General features: G+C 45.8%; 1 protein-coding gene across 3 annotated transcripts; it reads right to left on the reverse strand.

Annotated features, from left to right (window-relative positions):
- Positions 1 to 1,071: 1,071 nt before the first annotated feature.
- TCAF2 (TRPM8 channel associated factor 2) lies at positions 1,072 to 22,779 on the reverse strand. Of its 3 annotated transcripts, XM_049821604.1 has the most exons (9): positions 22,143 to 22,779; positions 13,975 to 14,095; positions 12,527 to 13,160; positions 9,187 to 10,157; positions 8,455 to 8,549; positions 7,274 to 7,487; positions 6,176 to 6,415; positions 3,981 to 4,318; positions 1,072 to 2,539 (listed from the first exon to the last, which is right to left on the reverse strand). In XM_049821604.1, the coding sequence occupies exons 3-9, from the start codon at positions 13,141 to 13,143 to the stop codon at positions 2,294 to 2,296; spliced, it is 2,721 nt and encodes a 906-aa protein (XP_049677561.1). In that variant the 5' UTR covers positions 13,144 to 13,160; positions 13,975 to 14,095; positions 22,143 to 22,779; the 3' UTR covers positions 1,072 to 2,293. The 3 variants fall into 3 exon arrangements, with proteins under 3 accessions (XP_049677561.1, XP_049677562.1, XP_049677560.1); XM_049821605.1 differs by lacking the exon at positions 13,975 to 14,095; XM_049821603.1 differs by lacking the exons at positions 13,975 to 14,095; positions 22,143 to 22,779 and having other exon boundaries at positions 12,527 to 13,182.
- Between the last annotated feature and the right edge of the window lie 24 nt (positions 22,780 to 22,803).

The raw sequence follows: 22,803 nt of genomic DNA on the forward strand, positions 1-22,803 counted from the left end.
TATTAGTGAAATCATCCTTAGCCTGGTAATAAAAGGAAAGTCTTTGTCAGATCTTTGTTGGGCTTCCAGTTCCCTACTAGCAGAAGGCAGTATATAGCAATAGCAGGCAACTTTCCACTAAAAGCAAGCTGACTGTAAAAATGAAGCCAGTAAGTCTATAAGTAATTTGAAAACCTCACCAGTGAACCCATACATTCTTAATTTACCACAGCACAAAAATCCTCTGTTTCTGGTTTTATTTTTCCTAAGGTCAATGTGGCCTCCTAATCTATTTTACTTTTTTCCACTTCAGCTCCTGCTCAGGTCGGTCTCAGGCGTGTCCTAGGATTTTCTCAGGCTGCATGCTGAATTGCTGTGTGACTACTGCTTGAACTATATTTTCACAGAAATTATTAAATGTTTCATGTGTTATTCTGCAGTCTGTCTCTGCGCTAACATTTTCTTGTCTTATTGCTACAATTTCAGTTTGGCCTTTCTGCTTTGATGGGCTACTCCAGCATGCACCATAACTACTGGATAAGCAATTGCAGAATTCAGTCCTGCAATGTGCCAATCTTTTCTCTGATTTACGCTACATTGTTGGCTTTTTAAATTTATTTCATGGAGGAGAACAGACATCATTCTGAGGGTGACATTAATTTGAGTTAGTCCAGTTTTGAATTTTTTTACTGTGTATGCCTAAATATTTCAGGTTGCATTTAGAGCTGGTGTAAATTGTGGCTTCTCCATTGGAATCCTTATGGTTGGACGAATCCATCCTAGCTTGGAATCCAACCCATTACCTTTTCCTTTCTCTTTTTTTTTTCTCTAAAACATTTCAAGATCCATTTTGTTGTGCCATTCATGAAAAAAAAGAATAGATCCTGCCATATGTAGGTAACAGACCTGATAATATTTTGAGCGTTTTCTTTAATGGACATGAACTCAACTTCTATTCATAAACTCATTAAGGGTGAAATCCGCTTTGTAGGTAGGGTCAGATCTAAATATTTATACGATGTAAATTTTCTTCTGAATCTCCAAACCAGGGCCAAACCCGTACTGAAACACTAAGTTATGATTAGCCTCTGCATTTATTTTATTGGAAGAACAACTCATACTAGTAGCGAACAAGAATGGAAGGAAAGTTTGAAAGACAAAGCAAAGTATTAGGCCAATGAATCACAGGGAAATCAGAACCACATCTGAGCCAGAACAAAAATGTAAAGCTGTTGTAACAAATCTTTGGGTCACTTCTATTTAGGCTTTTTTAACTGGGCATAGAGACATGAAAGTAGGACCACATACACAACCTGCAAGTCCACAATGATTGTTTTATTTATCGCTGATGCACAAGGAATGGGTTAGGACTGGTATGCTATTAGGCTAAGCATTAACGTGCCTGCCAGCCTCCATAATAGCCAAGCAATTATGAATGAGGTGGGAGAAACATTAACTTCTGTTGCTCCTTGGAAAAGGCTGGTCCTCTCTCTTGATGAACTGTTTGTTGTCCTCCTCCTCTCTGCTCCCTCATGCTATCATGCCAGCACCTATTTTTTAACCTTTGATGACTTTGATGAGTTAATCCATTACTGACTACAATCAAGTCACCTCTTTGTTTCCACTCTCCCATCTTGCACAGCATGTATCTTGCTGTCACGCTATGGTAAGAGTGACAGCTACAACTTATAACTGACTTACTTGCATAAAGCTGGGTCACACAGTAGTACAAACATAGGAAGAAATCTACAGCATTTCAGTACCAGCTATGTATTATATAAGCTGTATATAAGCTTTGTAAGGTCACTTTCATGATAGTAGGTGTGGAAGTTCTGCATACTCAGAGCGATTAAAAATTAGGGATTTTAGGGTAACCAAAATCATAGTGAAAATCTCCTGTTACTGAGAATATAACTGAAGAATACAACATTGTGGAGGCTACTATTTGCTTTAAAGATCCATATTCTATTGGTATTGTTCTTGAGACCACTCCAGTGACTGCTCCACCCTGAAAGCTTCCATTTCATCAGAGAAAGGTTCTGTGGCAACTAAATTGACTCAGAATTACATTCCTTCTGAGGCAAAAACACAGAACAAAGCTCATTTGTTATTTAACCCTTCAGAAGATCACTTAGGTGGTTGCTGATCTGCACACAAGTTTCTGTTGAATTTCTATTGGGGTTGACCTCTATTGACAGCAAGAAGCTAAAGAATTTGGTGTAAAGCTAAGCACCCGGTGAGCTATCATGCAGCTCACAAAGAGAAAAAGATAGGACATAGCTAGTATGAAAATCAAGGTTTACGTATTTTTCCCTCATGGTCTATAGGATCTCATTGGGTCCTCTTCCCAGCTGGGTAAAGAGGACAGTTCCACAGACAGTTCTTTCTTGATAGGCCATCCCCACGCTGTAAAAAATGGAGCCAAGTTCTTGTTCACCTGCTGAGAAAACTTCTGAGCCCATAAGTTCATCTTAGAAGGGTTGTCGTTTGGGGTGGTGGACGTTTTCTGGTAGTCAGAGAAGAGGCAGATGAAGGGGTCCCAACCAAACCCTTCCTGCAACTAATGGAGAAGAATATAGTGTAAAAACAATGAAGTTCTCATTTCACTGGCATTATTCCTGTGTTATAAGCAATAGAAAATTCCATAGGTTTCTGCAGTGTCTTTTAGAATGAATGTCAAGTTAGACGAAGGCATCCAACTTTCAGGCTTCAAAGCATAACTTACAGTACTAGAGTACAGAAAAATACGCCTTCCCATTACACTGGCCTTCTAAAACAGAGATGAAAGATGCATTGGGAGCAGCCAGAAATGTCAGCAAACTACTATACAAGCTGCTGCTTTGGGCAGTGGAAAGCTTCTTGTGCAGTGAAAAAGCATCAAAGAGGACACTGACAGAAAACCTAGACAGAAAGAGTGCAGGAGAACAAGGAGTAATCAGAAAACAGGAAGGAGAGATTGTGAGCAGGGCATGCTTTGGCTAGGAATAAGAACAAAAGGGATTCAGATAGAAAAACTGCTGTTGCATGAGTAATGAGTTTAAAGAGGGATGGAAAACCTACATAGTTGCTCAAGATAAGGTTAATATGAAGAGCTGACTTGGAACAACAGCATGACAGGATGCAGAATGTCTACTCCATGTCCACAGCTCTTTACCAAGCCATGACCTGCATCTCACTTTCTGATACTAAACAGATTGACACTAAATTGCATCCCACAAATCCTCCATCATGCTGGAACAGCTAAGCAGGAAACAGCACTTCTACAATTAGACAGAACAAACAGGCATGTTATCTACCTTTGATAATCCCCTATTGATATGGAAACTCTGGAGCTGAAACTAGCTACAGACTAGGCAGTATCTTTTTGTGAGAAGGCTGGAGAGCCATGAGAAGGCTGAGTGGAAGATGAAGGGGTCTGCTCTTGTGCCAGGTCAAAAGCAGTAAGCCAGCTTATACCAGAGGAGGTTCCACACCATGTTAGGTTACGTCTGACCTGTAGAATGCAGAGCATCTCCTGGACCCTGAATTTAAGTATCCATCCCAGACACTTCCCAACTCCTTGTCACAACATGTCTACAGTGAAAACTGTCTGTTTCCTTTATAATGACACTTTACAATGCCAAGGCTTCTTTTGTCAACTAGCCCAATGTCCCACAGGAAATCTGCAGCAGATTAAAGAGCTGTGCCCAAGTTTGATCATCCTTTTCCCATTCTGTATAACAAGAAGCAGTTCCTGTTTCTCTCCTAGGGAGAAAGATTAGTATATTGCACTAAGCTCTCTCCCCGAGTGGCTAAACCCAAGTTTGGCAAAGGAAGGTTTTCAGGAGACATCAGCATTAGACGCTCTGTCTGTACACCCCTGAGGTGCTTTCTGGACCAAAGATGAACCCAAATCGTAAGCAAACACTTACAAGGCATGACAGCTAGAGTCACCAAGCTGCAGACATCCTTCTGACACAAGCTTCACTGACTGCTCTAATACACCCGCTTTTCTCAGTTACCTGCAGGTATGTCTCCAGAGCAGTCCACACCACCCAGTCCTTTAGTTGAGCGCCTTTCTTCAGATACTCTCTTATCCTTTCCGCCCGACACTGTGACCTAAGTGCCTGATGGGCCTGATGCCTGGGGATCCCCAGCACATTCTCATGAACATAGACAGACCAGAGGTTGCAGGTGGCCTCTGTGGTATGAGGGGGAAACTCCCATGCTTGCTGCTGTTGATTGTGTCCCAGCTCATGGACCGGACCCCAAAGACCAGTAGTTTGCATGTGCTTCAAGTCTAACATCTCCTTCACTGAATCTAGGTGGCCCATGATGGGATAGCCAGCATGCATCCAGCCTGCAGGAAAGACAGGTACCAACGCACATCGTAAGTATTCAACCCAGTGCCTTTTAGACATAAATGACTGTATTTTTTTTAATTTCCTTAGTGCCTTTCCTCCATCTCAGAAACCACATTGTATTACCATGAATGACAAATTTTTCCCTTTGTGAGATAAGGAAATACTGTAAGTTTCACCCTAACAAATAGTCAAATAAGCAGCGTAAAGGTAGTACTGAACTATCAGTCAAGCACACTTTTGACTGCTTTCCCTTTTTATACATAGCATACACTCACGGTTGGACTGAGGTTGAGATTTTAGGATGAGGGAAAAAGCCTGACTATTGCCCAGAATACATCTGAACTCTCACAAACTGAGCACAGTTGATGCTATCCCAACCATGCAACAATGTGATTCAGCACCCTGGCAGAGCTTGAGTCTTCATAGGTAGACTGTGGATGCTGCAGGTCTGCACTCCAGTGGTCAGCAGTGTGGATGAGACACACGGAAGTCATAGATTGCCATGCTTAAGGGCTGCAAAGCTTGTCGTGCTTAAGCCTGTTCTTAAACTCACAGGATACCTATTCTATAAACAACTTCCCAGCATCACGCTAGGCAAGAATATTGCACTGCAAGGGATTTTACTTATGCCTACTTAGTGTCTTCATCCCTAATTTGTCCTTCTTCTTGAAGATTCCCAAAACTTCATACAAGAGTCACGTCCCTGAACTCAAACAGCTATTGTAGCAGGGGATAAGCAGCCCTTTACGCTCACTACAAAGGGAGCCTACACAGCTGGCTTTGACTGAACACTAAGCTTGTAGACTACCCAAGCTGGGGAACATGAATGGCAGCTCCCTTCCTGCAGGAACTATTTAAGATCTTGAGCTCCCTCTTTTTTAATAAGAGGGATACATGCATTTAGCAGCCACTGGCACCCAAAAAGTTCACATCCAGAAATGTGAGTGAAACCATTTTGTCCACCCAAAACAGAAGGGAATTTTATGTCTGCAGATTATGATCTTTTTAACTGGCATTTGCTCAGGATAGCAGAACTTAACACTCCCAAGATGTGCAACAAATTCTTTCCATGTGGCTTAGCAAAGGGTTAGGACATCAGGGTTTATGCCAAGCCCTTGTCTCATTGTGGGATAAAGAATTTAACCAGTCTATTTTGAAAAACAGCTGAACAAAACTTGTATTGCAAAGTTCCACATTTACCATATAGTTTGACTCTAGATCAAATGCACTCAGTTCACAACTGGAAAAGCGGAGGTGGGGGAGCATCAGCTGCAAAACTACACACTCGTGAGCTTCGACAGTGATACCGGCTCTACTTCTCCATTGCTATCATCTCAGACACACAACTTTTCAGGCTAAGCTTTGCCCACAATAACCTTTGTGGAGCCCATCTCCAGCTGGTGGGTACACACAGGTTTAACAATTATCACTGAATGCGTGAGAACAGTCCTGTGGCTGAGGCAGGGAAAAAATAGAAATCAGGTCGCTCTCTCCCAGCTGTACTAGCTCTGCAGTGCATTCAGGAGGGAGAATGAGTAACTACATGAGTCAAAGCCACTGCAGTCAGCAGCTCTGCCTCTCAACACACCCAGGCAGAAGAACAGCTGAGTGAGACAACACCAGTTTGGAGGTGAGGGAGGTATCTGAAAGGGTCAATACGTTTTTTTAAGCCCTTCCTTACCACATTTCTGTCCTGATGGAGGAGCTCACAATTATGCAAGGGTTGTAGTCATTTAACACCTTACACATGTTCCCAGTCTGGTTTTAGCAAAATAACCTTGAAGAAATAGACATTGCTGCTAGAGGCCACTTATCTCTTAGTGCCTGACAAGGCCATATGGCAATGTACCTACCATATGAGATCTGGACATCTGTTACAATCCTCTCTGGCCTTGGGAATTTTGTTGGTATGGCTGCCAATTTGCTTATTGCCACCATGATCTCATTCCACAGGGTCAGCAGCGGCCGTGGGTTCTCCATGTGACGGATGCTGTCAGACGGCACTGTCAGGATGAGATTCTCAACAGCCAGTTCTGCCCAGGGAGCAGGGTAGTGCCGGATACAGGCCTTCCACTGGCTTTCACAGGTCTCCCCTACATCAACAACACAGAAGATCGGTTAGGCACAGCTCTGACTTTTGAGCATGCTCCCAGAGGTCAAGCTGGAGAAAGAGACCACAGTCATTAAATTCTCTTGGAAAACAGTATGTGTGGTAGTTGCATGACTGGGGGTGGTGGCTGTTAACTAGTTAAGCCTCATCCTGTGCTTGGGAAGTCTCCTCAGGCTCTTTAATGGATGGGAAACAGACAGAAAAGGACTGGCATATACCAGAGTTGTAGCATAGCAAGAACAGATCCCTCTTTTCCATCTGAGAACAAGAAGCATCAGGTCTCTCCAGTGTCTTTTGACGGTCTCATTTCTTCTTCTCTAGCGGAGATGTGCTGTTTTGTGTAACAACCCTAGTTTTGTTTAGTTTGACAGAAGAGCAAAAAGAAATTGCATACAGGAAGAGAAGAGAAACTGACAGAAACATGGAAAATTCAGCAGATATTTACTGTAGGGACTGGAGATGGCCATATGGGGACACAGTAAAGCAAGCAGAGCGCAGGGCAAGCTTTGTCGTGGCAGAGGTCACTCTGTCTCCCTCCAACACAATGGTTTCCATCAGAAATGACAACTCCAACCTCCAAGAAATGTTGGTTTGGACAAACCCTGCCCATTTTGTGACAGGTCCTTCACCTACCTCCTCCCACGTAGCAAGCACAGAGTGACTAAGTGACTTACCCAGAATCCCAGAGGACAACAAAACAAGGAAACTAAATCTGGGTATTGCTAAACCCAGGCATTTCTAAGACGTTCCTAAGCGCAGGACCATCTTTCTTTTCAGTCACAGGGATAGCAGCATCTGTGAGCTGCAGTAAGGAGAAAGGCACCAAGATAAACAAACCTACCAAGCCTGAAGAAAGGAGCTCTGACTGCCCCTTCCACCGTGATGGGCACTTTCCCCAGGACACTCCTTGCTGGTACTACGACATAAATGAGGCCACCCCAGAGGCAGGAAATAGACTGTTTCTGACAGGCGATATCACAGGTACGTATTACCATTGGGGCCCGTTTCAGCTCTGTGGCGTGAGAGAGGTCATCCGTGTGACACCCAATCTGCACCTGGCAAACAGAAGGGTAGGAACAGCTGGTCAAAGGGCTCCCAGGTGTGACCTGGAAGACCGACCACAACACCCTGAGCTGTCTGCTGCAGCACTGTCCCTGCAGGGCACGCACACAGAAGCAGCCTTCTGACTCCAGCCTAGTTCAAGTTTTCAGCCTGTGATGACCAGAAGCAGTAAATACAGTGAAAAAAGCTGGTGAAGTTCAGTGCTATCCCTGTCTCAGACAGTCTAACAGCTGTACTCTCATTCAGCTACATCCTTCATCAGCAGTTCAGGGTACTGCAGTGACTTTTTTCACTGCACTGTACTTGCATTGATCCTTCCTTCACCCTCACCAGCATCAAAGTCACATCCTATAACATATAAGCTGGAGAGATGTGATCACTTCTGGCTCCTTTTATTGTGCCTCTTCCTTGGTCCTCATACAGTAAAACAGACAGCATGTGTCAGCTGCAGGGAGCTTACTGCAAAAAACATCCAAGCAGGTAAGCACTCATTTGCTTTGTACTTTGCAGACAACAGGATCCCAAGTAACTAGTTTACAGCTGATCTGGGTACATCTACATGAGCAACAGTGACAGTGCTGTGAAAGTACCTTATGAGAGATCTGGAGAAACAGAACCAAGTTTGGTGCATAGAAGGGTCCAAGTACTTATCTTGGGCCTGCAAATCACCTTGATCAGTTCTCTTTGCACGATAACAAAACAAATACAGCTGCCTTCAGGCAGCAGCAACACTCAGTTATCCCGCTAGCACACACAAACACGAGGAATGCAACGGAAGAGAGTGGGAGACAAGGCGAAAAATTATGGCAATGCTTTGAAAGTGCCACAGGGTGGCAGCAGTAGGAAAGGACTGAAAAGGCAGCAAAACCAGTAAGGAGAAAACCCTTCTCCGAGCTATTTTTGAGTGCTCATCTGACAAATCCATCGGTGTAAACAGAAGCCAAACTAGAGACAGCTTACCTTCAGACCAGCACTGACCACCAGGCAAGGGAATGTTATAACTGCTGTGTGCCCTTCAGGGAGGTAGAGTCCTGTACTCCTCCAGGCTGTCTTACCTAAAAGGTAAGAGAACAGAGTCCTAAACAGTCAAGCACTTCTTTGGCCTGATGTTATAGATTCTGGAAATTTCAAGCTGCAACAGAAGAATCTTCCATCCTTTTCTTTTCCCTTGCTCTACACACACAGAACTCTCTCTTGTTTTACCCAACCTTTCAGAAATGCAGTTTTAAAGCAATAGGGTAGCAGCGTGAACAAGATCATCATACCATCAGCAAGCAAGCAACTCCACCCAAATTTGAACTTCTGGAAATGCCAAGCTTAAATGTGTTTAGTAGTATCTTTTAAAAATACTAAGAAAAAAAAAGAAACCAAAACCTCAACACCTCCTCCACTCGGATCCTCTTACCCTAAAGTCCTCATAAGAGGTGCATACTATGGCGGTATTAAACACAGTTGAAGTTGTAATGGTCATAAAACATTTCCTAAATAACAGACTGACAGTGACATCACGTTTTACCTTACTGACTGGTCCAGCACAAGCTGGGGCCCACAGGAGTTCCCATTTCTAGCTGACTGAAGTTACAGGAAAGCCCACGTTCAGACGTACGCAGACACGTGCACACCGAGGACAGGCGCCCCACCGACCCAGCGACAGGATGCCTCCAGAGGAAGGGAGATAGATACACTCCTCACCTGGGTTTGTGCCATCAATTTCCACAGTGATGGGGAAGGCACAGACCCCAGCGGCAGACTTCTGCACTAGGGCTGCACTGTCCGTCATGGTGAGGGACAGCTCGGTCGCCATGCAGAGAAGGACTGCCTCTTTGGAGTTGCTCTTGACAGGGCAGTGCCCGCTGACCTGCGGGATCCCACTTCTCTGAAGCACTTTGGTCAGGATGCGGTGGAGCGAGGCATACGCGGGGCAGTCGTGGGCTGGGATGTGCAGAAAGGCAGCGCAGTCTTGCGCTAGCCTTTGCAGCCAGTCCTTCAAGGGGCCCTTGAGCTCCTCACGCTTGTCTACGTGCCCGTTGAAAAGAGCGAGCGCCTTGCGGAAGTGGTAGTGCTCCTCTGACCCCACGGCCGGGAGCTTCGCTGCCCGGACGCTCTGCCCCAGGATGCTCAGCCCAAAGCGGTTCAGGATTTTGTTGCCAGGATATTGTGCCACAGCAGCTTTTCCGCGGTTCTGGGAAGCCCAATACCAGGCCTGGCCTCCAATCAGTAGGCCGCCTCCCTCCGCCACGAAAGCGTGAACCCTCTCGGCCTCTCTGTCGCTGTACGAAGAGCAGCAGTAGACGCTGATGTCGCCCGTCAGCTGCGACACCTGCGACTTCACCTCTTCCCGAGAGAGGAGGCTACACAGCTTCTTCAGGCTGGCATCCACACCCACCAGCCCCTTTCTCCCAGCATCCAGCCAGCGGACAGCATTGAGCAGGAATCTGGCCAGCTTCGGGGAGAACAGCTGGCTCTCGTGGGTGGCCACCACAACACGGCCTTGGCCGTAGCGTGCCGCAGCTAAGAGGCAGCGGTGTGAGCTGTCCAGGCAGAGCGGGAAGGAGAGTACACCGTGCACCAGCAAGATGGAGGGCGCGCCCCCCGTCACCAAATCCAGCTCCGACACACCACGCAGGAGACACTCAGCATCGAGGCTGAGGTTGGCCTGGTGCCTGCAGAACCAAGAGAGGTCCAGGTCAGCCCCCGTCCCAGATCCTTTGCACAAAAGGCCACCTTGTCCACCCCTGCCTCTCTTCTTCCTCCCTCATCCTACTACATCACGTTGTCAGTTCTTTCATTTAAAAAAAATAATAAATCCATCAATACCTCATTTTTCTCTTTTTAAAGCCTCATTTTTTGCAGCCAAGCAAGCCTGTAAGAATCTCAGCACTCATTTAAAAAAAGGAGAGAAAGAAGAGGTCAAAAGGAAGTTTCTAGGCCTCTGACTTCGAAGGGCAGCTTGAAAATCTAAATACATTGCAGAAACTCAAAAATCAGAAGATCTTTCGTATTTTTTAAACTGCAGGTTTAAACTGCAAACGATGTGGGCATTGGCACATCTCCTGTAACAGAAACTTTTCTCCATTTACCCCACCCGAGTCATTATCAACTAGGAAAGCCCAAAAGATTTCTCTGTGTCTTCTCTCCCAGCCTCTGCCACTGCTGAGAACTGAAGGAAGGATAGCTAGGCCAGATGGGCTAGATGGACAGGCAGGCGCACAGCTAGACAAATAACGAGTGACTTGAAGTTAAATCAAGGCCCTAACACATAGTCCTCACGTTACCTCTAGGTGGTCACCACAATATAAAGAGATTATACTGCGCAAGGCCCTCTTATCTCTGCTATTTCCATATAACTTCTATATGTCACTGTGGAGAAAGACACGTTGAATTACTCTCATTTGCCTTTTTGACACTTTCTCCTGGTTCTGCCAAACACAGTTTTCCCCCAACACCTGGAAGGAATCTGTTGTTACGTGGCCATTGCAGCCAACTCAAGAAGAAATGATGCTGCCCTTTTGCACGCCCATAGGACAGGAATGAAATCTGCAGCTCTTCTTTGGTTATTACCTTACTGAGACCCTTTGTCACACACAGTGTATGCCAGGCATATGGCACAGCACCTGCCTTGGACTGCAGTCTAATTCTCTGTGGGTTAAACAAAGCCAGCAGGAAGGACCAGATGCATGGAGCTGATCTGTTGCACAGAAATTAGGTACCTAAATTTCTCTGTGGCTCTGGATCCAATCAAAACCAGCACAAAAGCACCCTAAACAAGGTGTCATTCACCGTTAGTTACCATTTAAATTCTTGATAATTGCTATGTAATTTTTCTCTGCTGAATTCTCCCCCGCCCCCCCCCCCCCCCCCCCCCCCCCCGTCCATGCACTGTGCATGAGGCGGTGGGAACATGCCTGCACAATGCAGGTGGGAACAGTAATCAATCGGCGAATTTTAATTAAGTAACTTCATCTGTTAGCTGTGTCCTAAGCAATCCATTGAATTCAACAGCAGAGCTTTCTACTACCTTTATTGGGAAACAAATTAAGCATCCAGAAAGTATCAAATCCAATTATTTGTTTGAAAATACTAGAAATTTAGTATTGTATATCCACAAGGAAAAGACTGCGAGGAAAAGACTTGCAGGGAATTTTATTGTAATTGTTGCAGCTTTCACTGCAGTGAAATGAAGCTGCCACACAGAGGAAGCGCAGCAGCAATCATGCTCCTCAGAGAATCCATTTCGCCCTGTGTAACTCAGCAGAGAGTGGCCGGAGGCACAGCCTGGCACACCCACTGGCAAGGGGAGGTAGAGGAAGACAGCAGAGCAATGCGCAGGACTCCGCTGCCTGGTCGGCTGTGAGATACGAGCCACAACAGCCCTGAGTTTTACACCTGCTGCTCCAGGACCCAAAGGGCCAGGCTGGAATCCCAAACAAACTGGGAGCATGGAGATTCCCTGCACACAGCCTATGTCAGAAGCCGAGAAGGGAGCTGGCACCCAGCCCACCTCCTCAGCTCTGCACCAGCCCCAGGGTTTCACTTGCAGAAGATGAGTTTCTGCAGGTAACAGGCCAAACAGGTTTAGCAACTGCCAGCCACCGCCTGGCCCAGAGGACTGGCCTGGTGCTCCATCTCCAGCCTGGTTTTGAACTGTGGGAAGGTTGCTCTGAATGTACACACGTGTGAGGAGAGGGGGAGGAGTTCCTCCTCCTGTCCCCATGTTGCTGTGTGTTGCACTCAGGCACACTTGGTCAGGCAGACTGCTCTAAAAGATGGCTCCCTTCATTTCCTTCCCCTTGAAAGAATTCCCTGGGCCTGGCCCAGCTGCCCTGGAAGCAATCAAAGACACCATTCTTTCCGACTGCAAGCAGCAGAAAGGTCCCCCTTAAATTGGAAGACAACAAATTGCATCCCATCCTGGCTATTAAAGAACCAGCATTCACCATCACCCTCATCTCTAACCTCACGACTCTTCTATAAACCCCTCACCTGCACAGCCTGATCGGTTGTTTAAATAGAGAGCAACTGAGATACTCACGGGACAATTAATGGGATCTTAGGAATTTTCTTGGAGACTTTGAAGATGCCTTTCTCCACTGCGTTTCCTGTGAAGTACACGCCAGCCACGCTGGTCACCTGGTTCCCAGGGAATTCAAACAGCACCTTCTCCTTGCCATGTTGACTAGCCCAGTACCAGGCTTGGCCTCCAATGAGCAGCCCTCCACCCCCCTTTACAAAGCCAACCAGGTCTTTCGCCTGTGTGCTGTCATAGGCGTCCATACAGTACACCCCCAGGGAGCAGCTGAGCTCTGCCCCAGCCTGTACTTTGGTGCCAGCCTGGAGCAGCAGCTGGGAGAGGGAATCCAAATGAGGATGGACCCCAACCAGGGCCTCGGGGGAAGGCTTGAGCCACTCCACAGCATTTCTGAGGAACTGGGAAAACTTGGAGTCCTTCAAGATTCCCTCATGGGAAACAACGACCATCCGGCCCTTCCCATACTGTGAAACGGCGATGAGAACCTGCTTCTTAGAGCTCACAAGTACAGGGTAGGCATCCTCTCCAACAAGTAGCAGCTCACAAGGAACAAAACTGCCAGTGAAGTCCCACGGCCCAATACCGTCCACTAACAGCTCATAGGTGGCAGAGGGTTTCATCTTCAGGTCACTGCTATCTGGTGGAGAGAAGACCAACATTCATTACAGTATGGCTCAGCTATTAAGAACCGCTATAACAACCCTGTGGAGTCATTTCTTTGTTGTCTAGTAGGAGCTCCAAACAAACGGGAATCATTTACACGAAGCAGCTTTGTGGACACAACTTTTTCAGGGATTTGGGATTTTTTTGTTGTTTGCTTGTTTGGCTTTGTTATCACACTATTTACCATTTAAACAGAAGTGGCAAGTATACCAAGATGATGGAGGGAAAGTGACTGTTTCAACAAATTCTGTTTTGCATCATAGAGGAGAACACGGATATAGAAGTATTCACTTTCTCATTAACAATTTATTTGGGGAGGGAGAGTGCCAGAGGCTCCAGGAAGTCTACTAGGAACTTGCCTGGGAGAGGTTTACATGGAAATAGTCAGAAAATGAAAAGACGTCATCAACACAGCACACGGCATAATTCAAACATGCAGTTCACATTTTAGTTCCTAATTGGGTATGTACAGAGCTACACACAGTTGCTGCAAGATGGTATTCCAAAGTTATACTCTTCTACCTCTGTTTAGGCACTATAAGCCCTTGCTTAGTATTAGGGGATGCTGTGAGGGGGAGAAGTGTCAGCCAAAATGATGGAGACAACCAGCTCCCCTGGAATAACTGTCAAAGTCACACAGTACCTAGGAGAGCAGGTCTGGGCACAGGAGATTCATGCCCTAGTTCCCTGATCCAAACTGCCGTGTGATCTCCAGGAAATCATTTCCCTTTTCTGTAGCTTTGCTTCACCTGTTTTCCCATCTACAAAGTAAGGAGAGTGGTACTGACCTAGATTGCCAAGCCCTTTGAGGTCAATGGGTGACACGTGTTGTATTTAGGCTCCTTCAGTTTGAAAGTTTGGCTTAGCTCTTCAGCAAAATTATCTTCTGCCGAGCTGGGGCGGCTGTGACTGCACAAACAGTAAGGTTGTAAGGTTTTGAGGTAGAGAATTATGACCCAGTCCCACCCAGTTCCTGTCATTCAGGATTCACAAGGCTGACTTGGAGCACAATGCCTACGGCAAGGGAAGGAGCTGCTCCGGGGCGGGCCTGGCCCTTCCCTGGCAGCATCCTGTGCCAACACTGCAGCGGTGTTCTCTGGTCTTCACACGCATTTTGTATTTGGCTACCCTGAAAGCAAATCCTTGGCATGCAAACACAGGAAAATGGAGAAATCCTGGAGAAGCAGCATCCTTGATTTGGATTTGTCACAAGTCCCAGGGTGTTCAGAAACAGCAACCTGATCAAGAATGACAGTATCACTCCCATTGCTTATCCTCTGGACATGCCTAGAAGCTCCTGTTTTTCACCCAAACTCTCATGGGACCCCGCTGTTGTTCTACATACAATTTATGAGTCAAAGCTGCTAATGAACATATAACAAAAACTACATTGCCCAGTAATTTAGTGCTTGTTTGCTGGCTTAGTCTGAATTCCAGCTTTGTTTCCCTGGGTTTGAATAAACCCTACATTTAAAGGCAAATACAAGGTCTAAGTGGTTTAGGTTGTTTTACCAGGAATTGTGCAACAACATAGTAACACAGCTTGGGAAAATACTAAAGTTTTTTTCTGGTGGCTTCTGTGGATTTGATAGTATTGTACCTATACTGACACACTGACTGTGGTACAACTTCTATGTAATCACAATTCCTCAGTTTCCATTGTATTAACCATTTCAGTGTGGAGAGAAAGAAGGGAGTATACTCATTAGACCCAGAGCAGAAACAACTAGAGGCCAACTCCTCTTTCTAGAGAGAGAAGGGAGAAGTCACAGCACGGACAGAAACACCCATGTCTAACAAGAATTGCAGGAAGCTGCAGAAGACTGAGCTGTATGTCTGTCATGTCAATTAGGAGGAAACAACTACTAGATCCGGGCATACACAGAGGGAAGGGGAAGATCTTGGCTCCTAGCTGCCTCCCATCTTAACATGTAGTGCAAATCCTCCATGACAGCGTCTCGAACGAGTCAAAAACCTCTCAATTCCTTGTCCTCCCTCCTGCCCCTTCCACCTCTCACCTCCAGACAGTTCCCATTCCCTGCAGAGCCAGGGATATTGAGAGTAGGTATTGAAGCATACATTTATAAATCCTGCCAGATGACTAATTCTCTTCTAGCCTTTCTTCTGTCTCTGGAAAAGGGACAAAAACGCGATGGGAAGGTATTGAGGCTTCATTAAATGCAGACTTAAGATTCCACCATCTGCTGTCCAGGAGCCATCACACCCCAGCAAAAGGGATGTACTACAAAGGAAGGGATACCCCTCGGTCCGCTCAGGAAGAATATCTCTGGGAGACAGATGACCTAGGGGGGGCTCTAAGGGCCCTTTACCTGGCAGCATCCCCTGCTGCCAGAATAAGGGAACAGACTTTATGTGTCAAGTGCTCAGACACTTTGGGGTGAGTCTTTAAGGTCCCTGTAAAGCCTGTGAGGATCTCCATGAGTAAAAAGTATGGGATTGTGCAATATCTGAGAGGAACAGGACAAAAGGCACAGGACAGCCACTGGAGTAGATCACTTCTTAAGAACACAGGCAGCCCAAGTGAGCAAGAGAGACCCAATTCCTAGGGATTTGGCTGCTCTTCCTAAATAGGTGTGACTCTTGGGTTTTCCAGTCTTTCCTCTCTTTCAGATTTACAGGCTAGCTGCCTGCACAGCAACCAAGCACCAAGCATGCTGCAAAGAATCGGTGCACTCTCGCTTCTTAACATGTTTATCAACAAATCGAGCAAGGAGAGGAATGATGACATTCGGCATTTGCTGAAGAGACAAAAGTACTTACACTCATTATATCTGTTCATCACCAACAAGGTTTTGAACTGGAAGAGGGTAGATTTAGATTGGATATAAGAAAGAAATTTTTTATGATGAGGGCGGTGAGACACCAGAATGGGTTACCCAGAGAAGCTGTGGATGCCCCATCAGTGGAATTGTTCAAAGTCAGGTTGGACGGGGCTTTGAGTAACCTGACCTACTGCAAGATGTCCCAGCAGGGCGAGAGGGTTGGACTAGGTGATCATTGAAATGCCCTTCCAAACCAAACCATTCTATGATTATGTGATTCTATGACTTGTGTGCTGTGTAGCACAAATGCAAATTTAACATACATAAAAACCGCAAGTGTATGTTAAAGTTCTATGGCATATTCTTCTAAAGAAAGGCAGTATCTGCACTGCAAGAGTAAGTGGGCTCTAGAGCTGGCTTAAGCATACAAGCGAGAGCCTGGGCTGATGTTAGGGGAGTAATGTGCTCAGGCTCTATCCTGCTGGAGCATGAGGAACTCAGTCTTAACCACTGTGTGCTCACATATGTACAGCATCCAGGGTAACTCTGAAGCTGGACCACTTGAGAATGGGCTCAAATTTGTGTTAACCTGAAGATGGAAACAACGACTCTCAGGACTGAATATCTCAGGTGTGTTCTGCATGCTTCACCACCCTTTTCAACACCTGTGAATGCATAAGCAACATGAAGCCACCAGTGGGGTAGGCTAAAGCAGTAAGCCACGAAATGTAAAGATCAAGCAATGTGCAAGAAGGGTGGTGAGATGAAGCTATAAATTCAGGCACAATGGATTGCGTGCAAAAGAGAATACAACACTTAAACTTGGACAACAACCTTTCATCAAGAACTGCTCAAAACTATGGTAAAAGAAGGCACCTACTGGAGATCATAGAATCGTAGAATATCTCAAGTTGGAAGGGACACATAAGGATCATCAAGTCCAAATTACTCCTACTCGCAGGACTACCTAAAACTAAGCCATATGACTAAGAGCGTTGTCCAGATGCTCCTTGAACTCTGACAGGCTTGGTGCCATGACCACTTCCCTGGGGAGGCTGTTCAGTGACCGACCACCTTCTCAGTGAAGAACTTTTTCCTTATGTCCAAGCTGAACTTCCCCTGACGCAGCTAGAGAAGTGGGATGGAGAGGTGGGAGGCAGCCAAGCAAGAAAGCTTGCATGGAAAAGACAAAGTTAGAAACAAATACATCAAAAAAACCCTCTCTAATGTTACATAACAAAAGTAAAAAAAAAAGGCGCTAAATACATCAAAGGAAAATAGAGCCAAAGAAGAAGTATATTAGGTTGTAAATTAATGACAACTCTAAAATTAGGTCAAGAAAGCAATTACCAAAGGAAGTTACTGTATTTTTTTTTTTTTTTTTACAATTACAGTGTTTAGTTATTAGAAAACAGACAGAAAACCAATAAAAAAGCTATTAAAAAAAATATAAATTTCTTAGTAAAAGTACAGCAGAATCAACCAGGCAATTGCCATCTGTAATTACTGTTATTGGTGTTATTTTCATATGGCACTTTACAACAGTAGAATACAAAACACTACAATTTCAAAGCCTAGTAAAATGCTGCTGTGTTTTAAGGAAAAAACCAGGAGTTGCCCATCCTTTCTGGTAGCGTTAACACACACGCTTTAGGGTACAGTCACCAGCTAAAAGGATGCAAAGCAATAGAAAACCTGAGCATCTACACATACATCTGTCCAGCAATCTTAATTGCTTTTAAAGATAAGGCAAGGAAAGAACAAAATGAAAGCAACTGATGACATTTGTCTGGGTATTTTACAATAATTTTGCATTTGGAAAGGTAATTAACATCTTAATTAAAATGAATTTTACTAACTTCCTATGAACTGAAAGCAGGCCGCTGGGCTACGATCAGTAAAGACAGGGATATGCTGAATCAGAAGAGACGTCTACACAAAAAAGTGCTGTTCAGTCTTTTTAGAATTCTACATCTGTGATCTAAAAAGGACAGCACATATCACATAAATGAAATTACCAGATAATAGAAAGTAATGTGCAGAAGCACAGGAGAAGGAATTGTAACCTTACTAGAAAATAATTTTTAAAAAGTGAGAACTTGCCTAAATGCCAGTCCTACGGCCTGTAGCTTTAGAGAAGTGTTGACATCTGTTGGTGAACAAGGAGAAGAGCAGCTCAGAAATCTCCCGGAACTGCAGATACAGAGCACTTTTCCAATCCCTCGCTGGAGGGGTTGAGTCACATTTGCATGCCTGCTATATAACAGCTCAGATCATTTCCCGTTAAATGTTGCTAGGTTTTAAAGCAGCGGATGAGTGTATCACCACTGTTTTCATTTGAAAAGGAACAGAGAAAAGGTCCAATGCTCTCTGCATGTGGGCCGTGCCAATTTACTATAGTCTGCAGTGATGTGGTAAAGGATAAAGAAAAACAACTGTATCCCTTCTAAACTAAAAGGACAGCACACGACTTGTTTTGCTATATACTGCCAGGGAACAAGGGAAAGCAGGGATACTGGGACAGCTCACTGAAGCTGAGAATGAAGAACGGGCAAGGTGTAACTCAGGTGGTGGGCAGTGGCTGGCATCCTTAATGGCCTATCACAGATATGTCATACTAATGGCGTAGGGTTAGGCTGATGAAGGTTTGTGCCCTACGGTGGACTTCAAGGGTAGCACCACTTATTGCAACAAAAAAATGTGCAATTCACATAAACGGAACATTGCTTCCTCCTTATCATGCACCATTATATTTTGTAACAAGCATAAGTATTACAAGCTATGCCTGATCTCTTAAATCATATTCTTTTCCAATTCAGTATAAGTGTGACACACCAACAGAGTAGCATCTGGGTTTTTTTTCGGATTCTGAGACTAACCAAGCAATTCCTCAGAAGAAATGTACACCAAGTAAAAAAAGTAACAAGTTTACTTAGTTCTTCATTACTGCAGCTAAATAGATATTTACAATCAATTGACGTTCTGAGGCCTTATTTCAAATAACATGGGTGCACAGATTATCACTCTCACCCATGTCCTATGAGCTATGCCTCTGATATTAGTTTCCACAGGAATGTCCTCACCACACTAGAGCCACGTTGGGTCGAATCGTGTCTTCCCTGGCAGTTGGCATCAAGGGTGTCCCTGCCGATGGCTGGGCTGTCGGTCCGCCTGCCAGCCGGCAGCGAGTCCAAGTCGACGCAGAGTGTGTGGCTTCTGTCTTCATTCCTTTCTTACGCCCCCCCAGTCGGCCCTTTGTACCCAATCAAGCATGAACCCAGTGCTCATGATAAGCTTGGGTTCAGTTTGTGTTCCAATCACAAAGGAATATTCAGGGTCATTCCCTTCTTGGTTATTCTGTTTGCTGTTACCTCGTATTGTCATCTTTGAGCTTGCACAGACCCGCATTCCTCACTTCTTCTTCTCCCCGGTTCCCGTGATGCTGCGATGCCAGCTTGATCTACACAACTGGGCAAGTGAACCTCCAGCACACAGCCCATCATGGCAGGGCTTTGGTCAACCTACACAGTACAGTGACTTGAGCCATGACATACCCGGGAAGTCGACCCTTTGACAGCACCCAAAGGTCCTTCCTTCTCAATGGGGTAGGCCACCTCGAGTCCTGCCCTCACCTGTGCAGGACCTGCCGATAAAGCTACAGCTGAGCTGTGTTGCCCTATGGAATCTTTCATGTTTTATGTCCAAACCTTGTTATCTCTAGCAAGCCTTTATATAAACCTATTCATAAATCTAGCACGTTGCAGTCTAGCTTTAGATAGGCTTCATGTTCTGGGAGGCTGTTCCAGACTCTTGCTGCAATTAGTTGTTTTTCAGGACATTTTACTGCCCAGGCTATTCTCTGCTGTTTTAGGCAATCATCTCACTTGTATTTCACTCTGCCAGCAAGCTATTGCCAAATTTTTCATTTTCACCTCTCCTAAGCATATCCATCAAGTTCTGAAATCTTCCTTTTGTATTCCCCCACCTTGCTTAGTTACTGTCTTTAGTTTCAAAATCATCTGTACCATGTATCTTCTGAAAACAGGCCCGACATGAGACTAAGGCTCCTTTCCAATGCTGTAGTACTATAAACATGCTTTAAAAGAGGCTTAAAACAAGGCTTAAATGACAGGGTAGACTATTCTGACCTGCCTTCCACCCATACATACCCTGGCAAAAGCATTATGGCATTAACATCACCTAAAACACTCACTACCTTTTTTCTACTATCTCTGCCCGCTTTTCCATAAAGCCCTTCACATACAGCCCACTTTCAGCTTTTGTCTGTTGCACCCTAAGAGAGGCCCTTAAAAAATATCTAAGCAGTCTTTGAAAAGTTTCTAAGGGACATAGCCCACAGTAATGGGTCTAAATTACTTATGTAAGAGTTTGCACTGCTATGTTGAAAAGAAGGGAATGGCTGAAAATATATGAGATATCTAACACCTGTAAAAGATCTCCACCAAAAGACCTCTCCTTTTGACTATCACTTTCCTAAACTTGGTACTAGCAAGTTTGGCAGTTGTAGCCAATTTGGCACCATTTCCACATACTGCAATTTTTAAATGCTGGATTATGAAGTATACAACATACAGCTGAAAAAGTACTAGTCCCAAACAGAAACTTCATTGTCAAACATAAGGCACATGACCAACAAAAACTTACTTTAAACCAACATATAGCTGGTTTATTATTAGAAAGTCTAGGTGAAAAGAGAAGTCAGACCCGACGAATTGGGAGTGCAGAGAACTTGTGTGTTACTGCTGACTGGAGAATGTAAATTCGGTACCATACAGACTCATTAGTCAGGGGACAGATGAAGAAGTATCTCCCATGTTTTACCTGTGCCTCCCCTAACAAGACCTGATAGACCTGCTGGATGAGTACCAACTTAGATGCTTCCCTCTGTGTTCCTCAGTGTTATCAAGGCCCAGGGTCTATGCACAGAACCAGCTTTGTACCGCCTACAGATTTCATCTGCCACGAAATAACTCATCCCTGTTAAACTGCAGATTGATAGCAGCTAGAAGCTTCTAGACCAAATGCACCCAGAAACCACAACTGTATCTTTCCCTCTCCACCTTCCCCCTACTTACTCAGTTTGAAAGTGCACTAAAGTGTATGTTCAGTTGGGGTTGAAAAGCATGTTCTTTTTCAGGGGAAACCTGTAGATTTTGCAGTTTACATCCACCTGCTAAAGTAACTACAGGTTCTTTATTTAAGCTCTTTTGCTGCTACTTTCCTTTGGCATCAGCACAGCCAACCTAAGGCTGCTGGAGTCATTGTGCACTGTGCACTGATGCAGCTTTATACTGGCACAGAACAACTCCAGGTTGCACACAGAGTCAGGACAGATGCAACATGCATACTCAGAGAGCAATCCCACGTACTGCTGCCAAACCTTCTGCAGCCTTTCCAGGGATCCCTTCTGAACTCAGAGGCCTGCATTGCATGGGCCCGTGCCCTGAGATGGCAATGCAGTTTGGAAAAGCAACTCTGGAACACTGAACAACAGCCTGTGAGCCTCTTTCCTGTCACCTTCAGCGACAGGTTTTGTTCCTGAAGGATCAAACATCAGGCTTAAGATGCAAAAGCAGAAGGCACACAACAACCAGGCATCAGTCCTTTCCTCAGCTGCTCAAGGCGTGTGCACAATACAGCCATGGTTTTGCACAGCCCCAGCTCATTTTTGGAGACAACGGTGCGGAGTTACTGCTGCAGGCAGGAAGGCAGGGCTGTTGTGTGGCAGCCTGCCCGCCCAGCGCCTGTAGAAAGCCGGAGGAGAGGGGAAAGGAAAGTTCAAGAAGGGTGGGGAAGGTGCCGCCTGACACAGGGAGTGCACAAAACTGTGCGAGGTGGCCCGGGGAGCTGGTGTTAACGGGTTGCAGTAGAAGGTTGAATGCGTTTTAACACTTTTGCTTTAGTTATTTATGCCTGAAATGATGGACAAGGTCCTGGTCTGATTCTACATCATTGGAAGCTGCAAATGATTTGGCCAAAAGTAGCATAAAGCCCATGAGATTTGTACAGGTGCCAAGTAAGCCCAGAACACGGTCTGCTAATTCCTCTACACTTGCACTAATGCTCTTAATATTCAGAGGGAGCATCTCTTTTTCTTGATGCATCCCCCAATACTCCAGCAGCAGGCCAACACACAAAACGGTGTTACTTACCCTGATGGATACGGATGGGCAAGCCACAGAACTTACACTCTGCGCCCTATGTATGTCTTCAGCTTTCCTGGTCCAGGGTAACAAACCATTTTCAAGCACGTAGTTTTCTAGCAGGATCCCCAGCCCGGCACCCCAAGGGATGTCCGAGCTCCCCAGGCTACACCCTTGCTGCCCGCACGTTGCTTCCCGGCCCGTTTCTACGACGTGGCAGGCAAAAAGAAAAGAAGCCCATGCATCTGCAACGGACAGCAAATACTGAGGTGGCGGGAGGGTTAGTTTTACACTAAGTGCAGCTTACGACTAAAACTGTTCCAAGGCAGGGCAGGGGAAAGGAAGGGGAAGGGAAGGCAAGGCAAGGCAGGGGAAAGGAAGGGAAGGGAGGGCAGGGGAAAGGAAGGGAAGGGAGGGCAGGGCGCAGCGGCTCCTCCTCGCCGCCGGGCCGGGCCCCCTGCTCCACCTGCGAAAGGTGGGCGCACCTGCCCCGGGCGCCCAGCGCTGTAAAAGCGCGCCCTCCCTCCTCTCCTGAATAAACTCTTCCTCCTCCTCAGCTCCCCCCCCCCGGCCGCGCAATGCCGCCAGGCGCCCGCCTTCCCCCTCCCGCCCCGCCGGCCGTGGCCTCTCCGCCCCCCCCCCGGGGCGACGCGCACTTTCACCCCGGCCC

The sequence above is a fragment of the Accipiter gentilis genome, chromosome 18, assembly GCF_929443795.1.
Source record: "Accipiter gentilis chromosome 18, bAccGen1.1, whole genome shotgun sequence".
NCBI lineage: Eukaryota > Metazoa > Chordata > Aves > Accipitriformes > Accipitridae > Astur > Astur gentilis.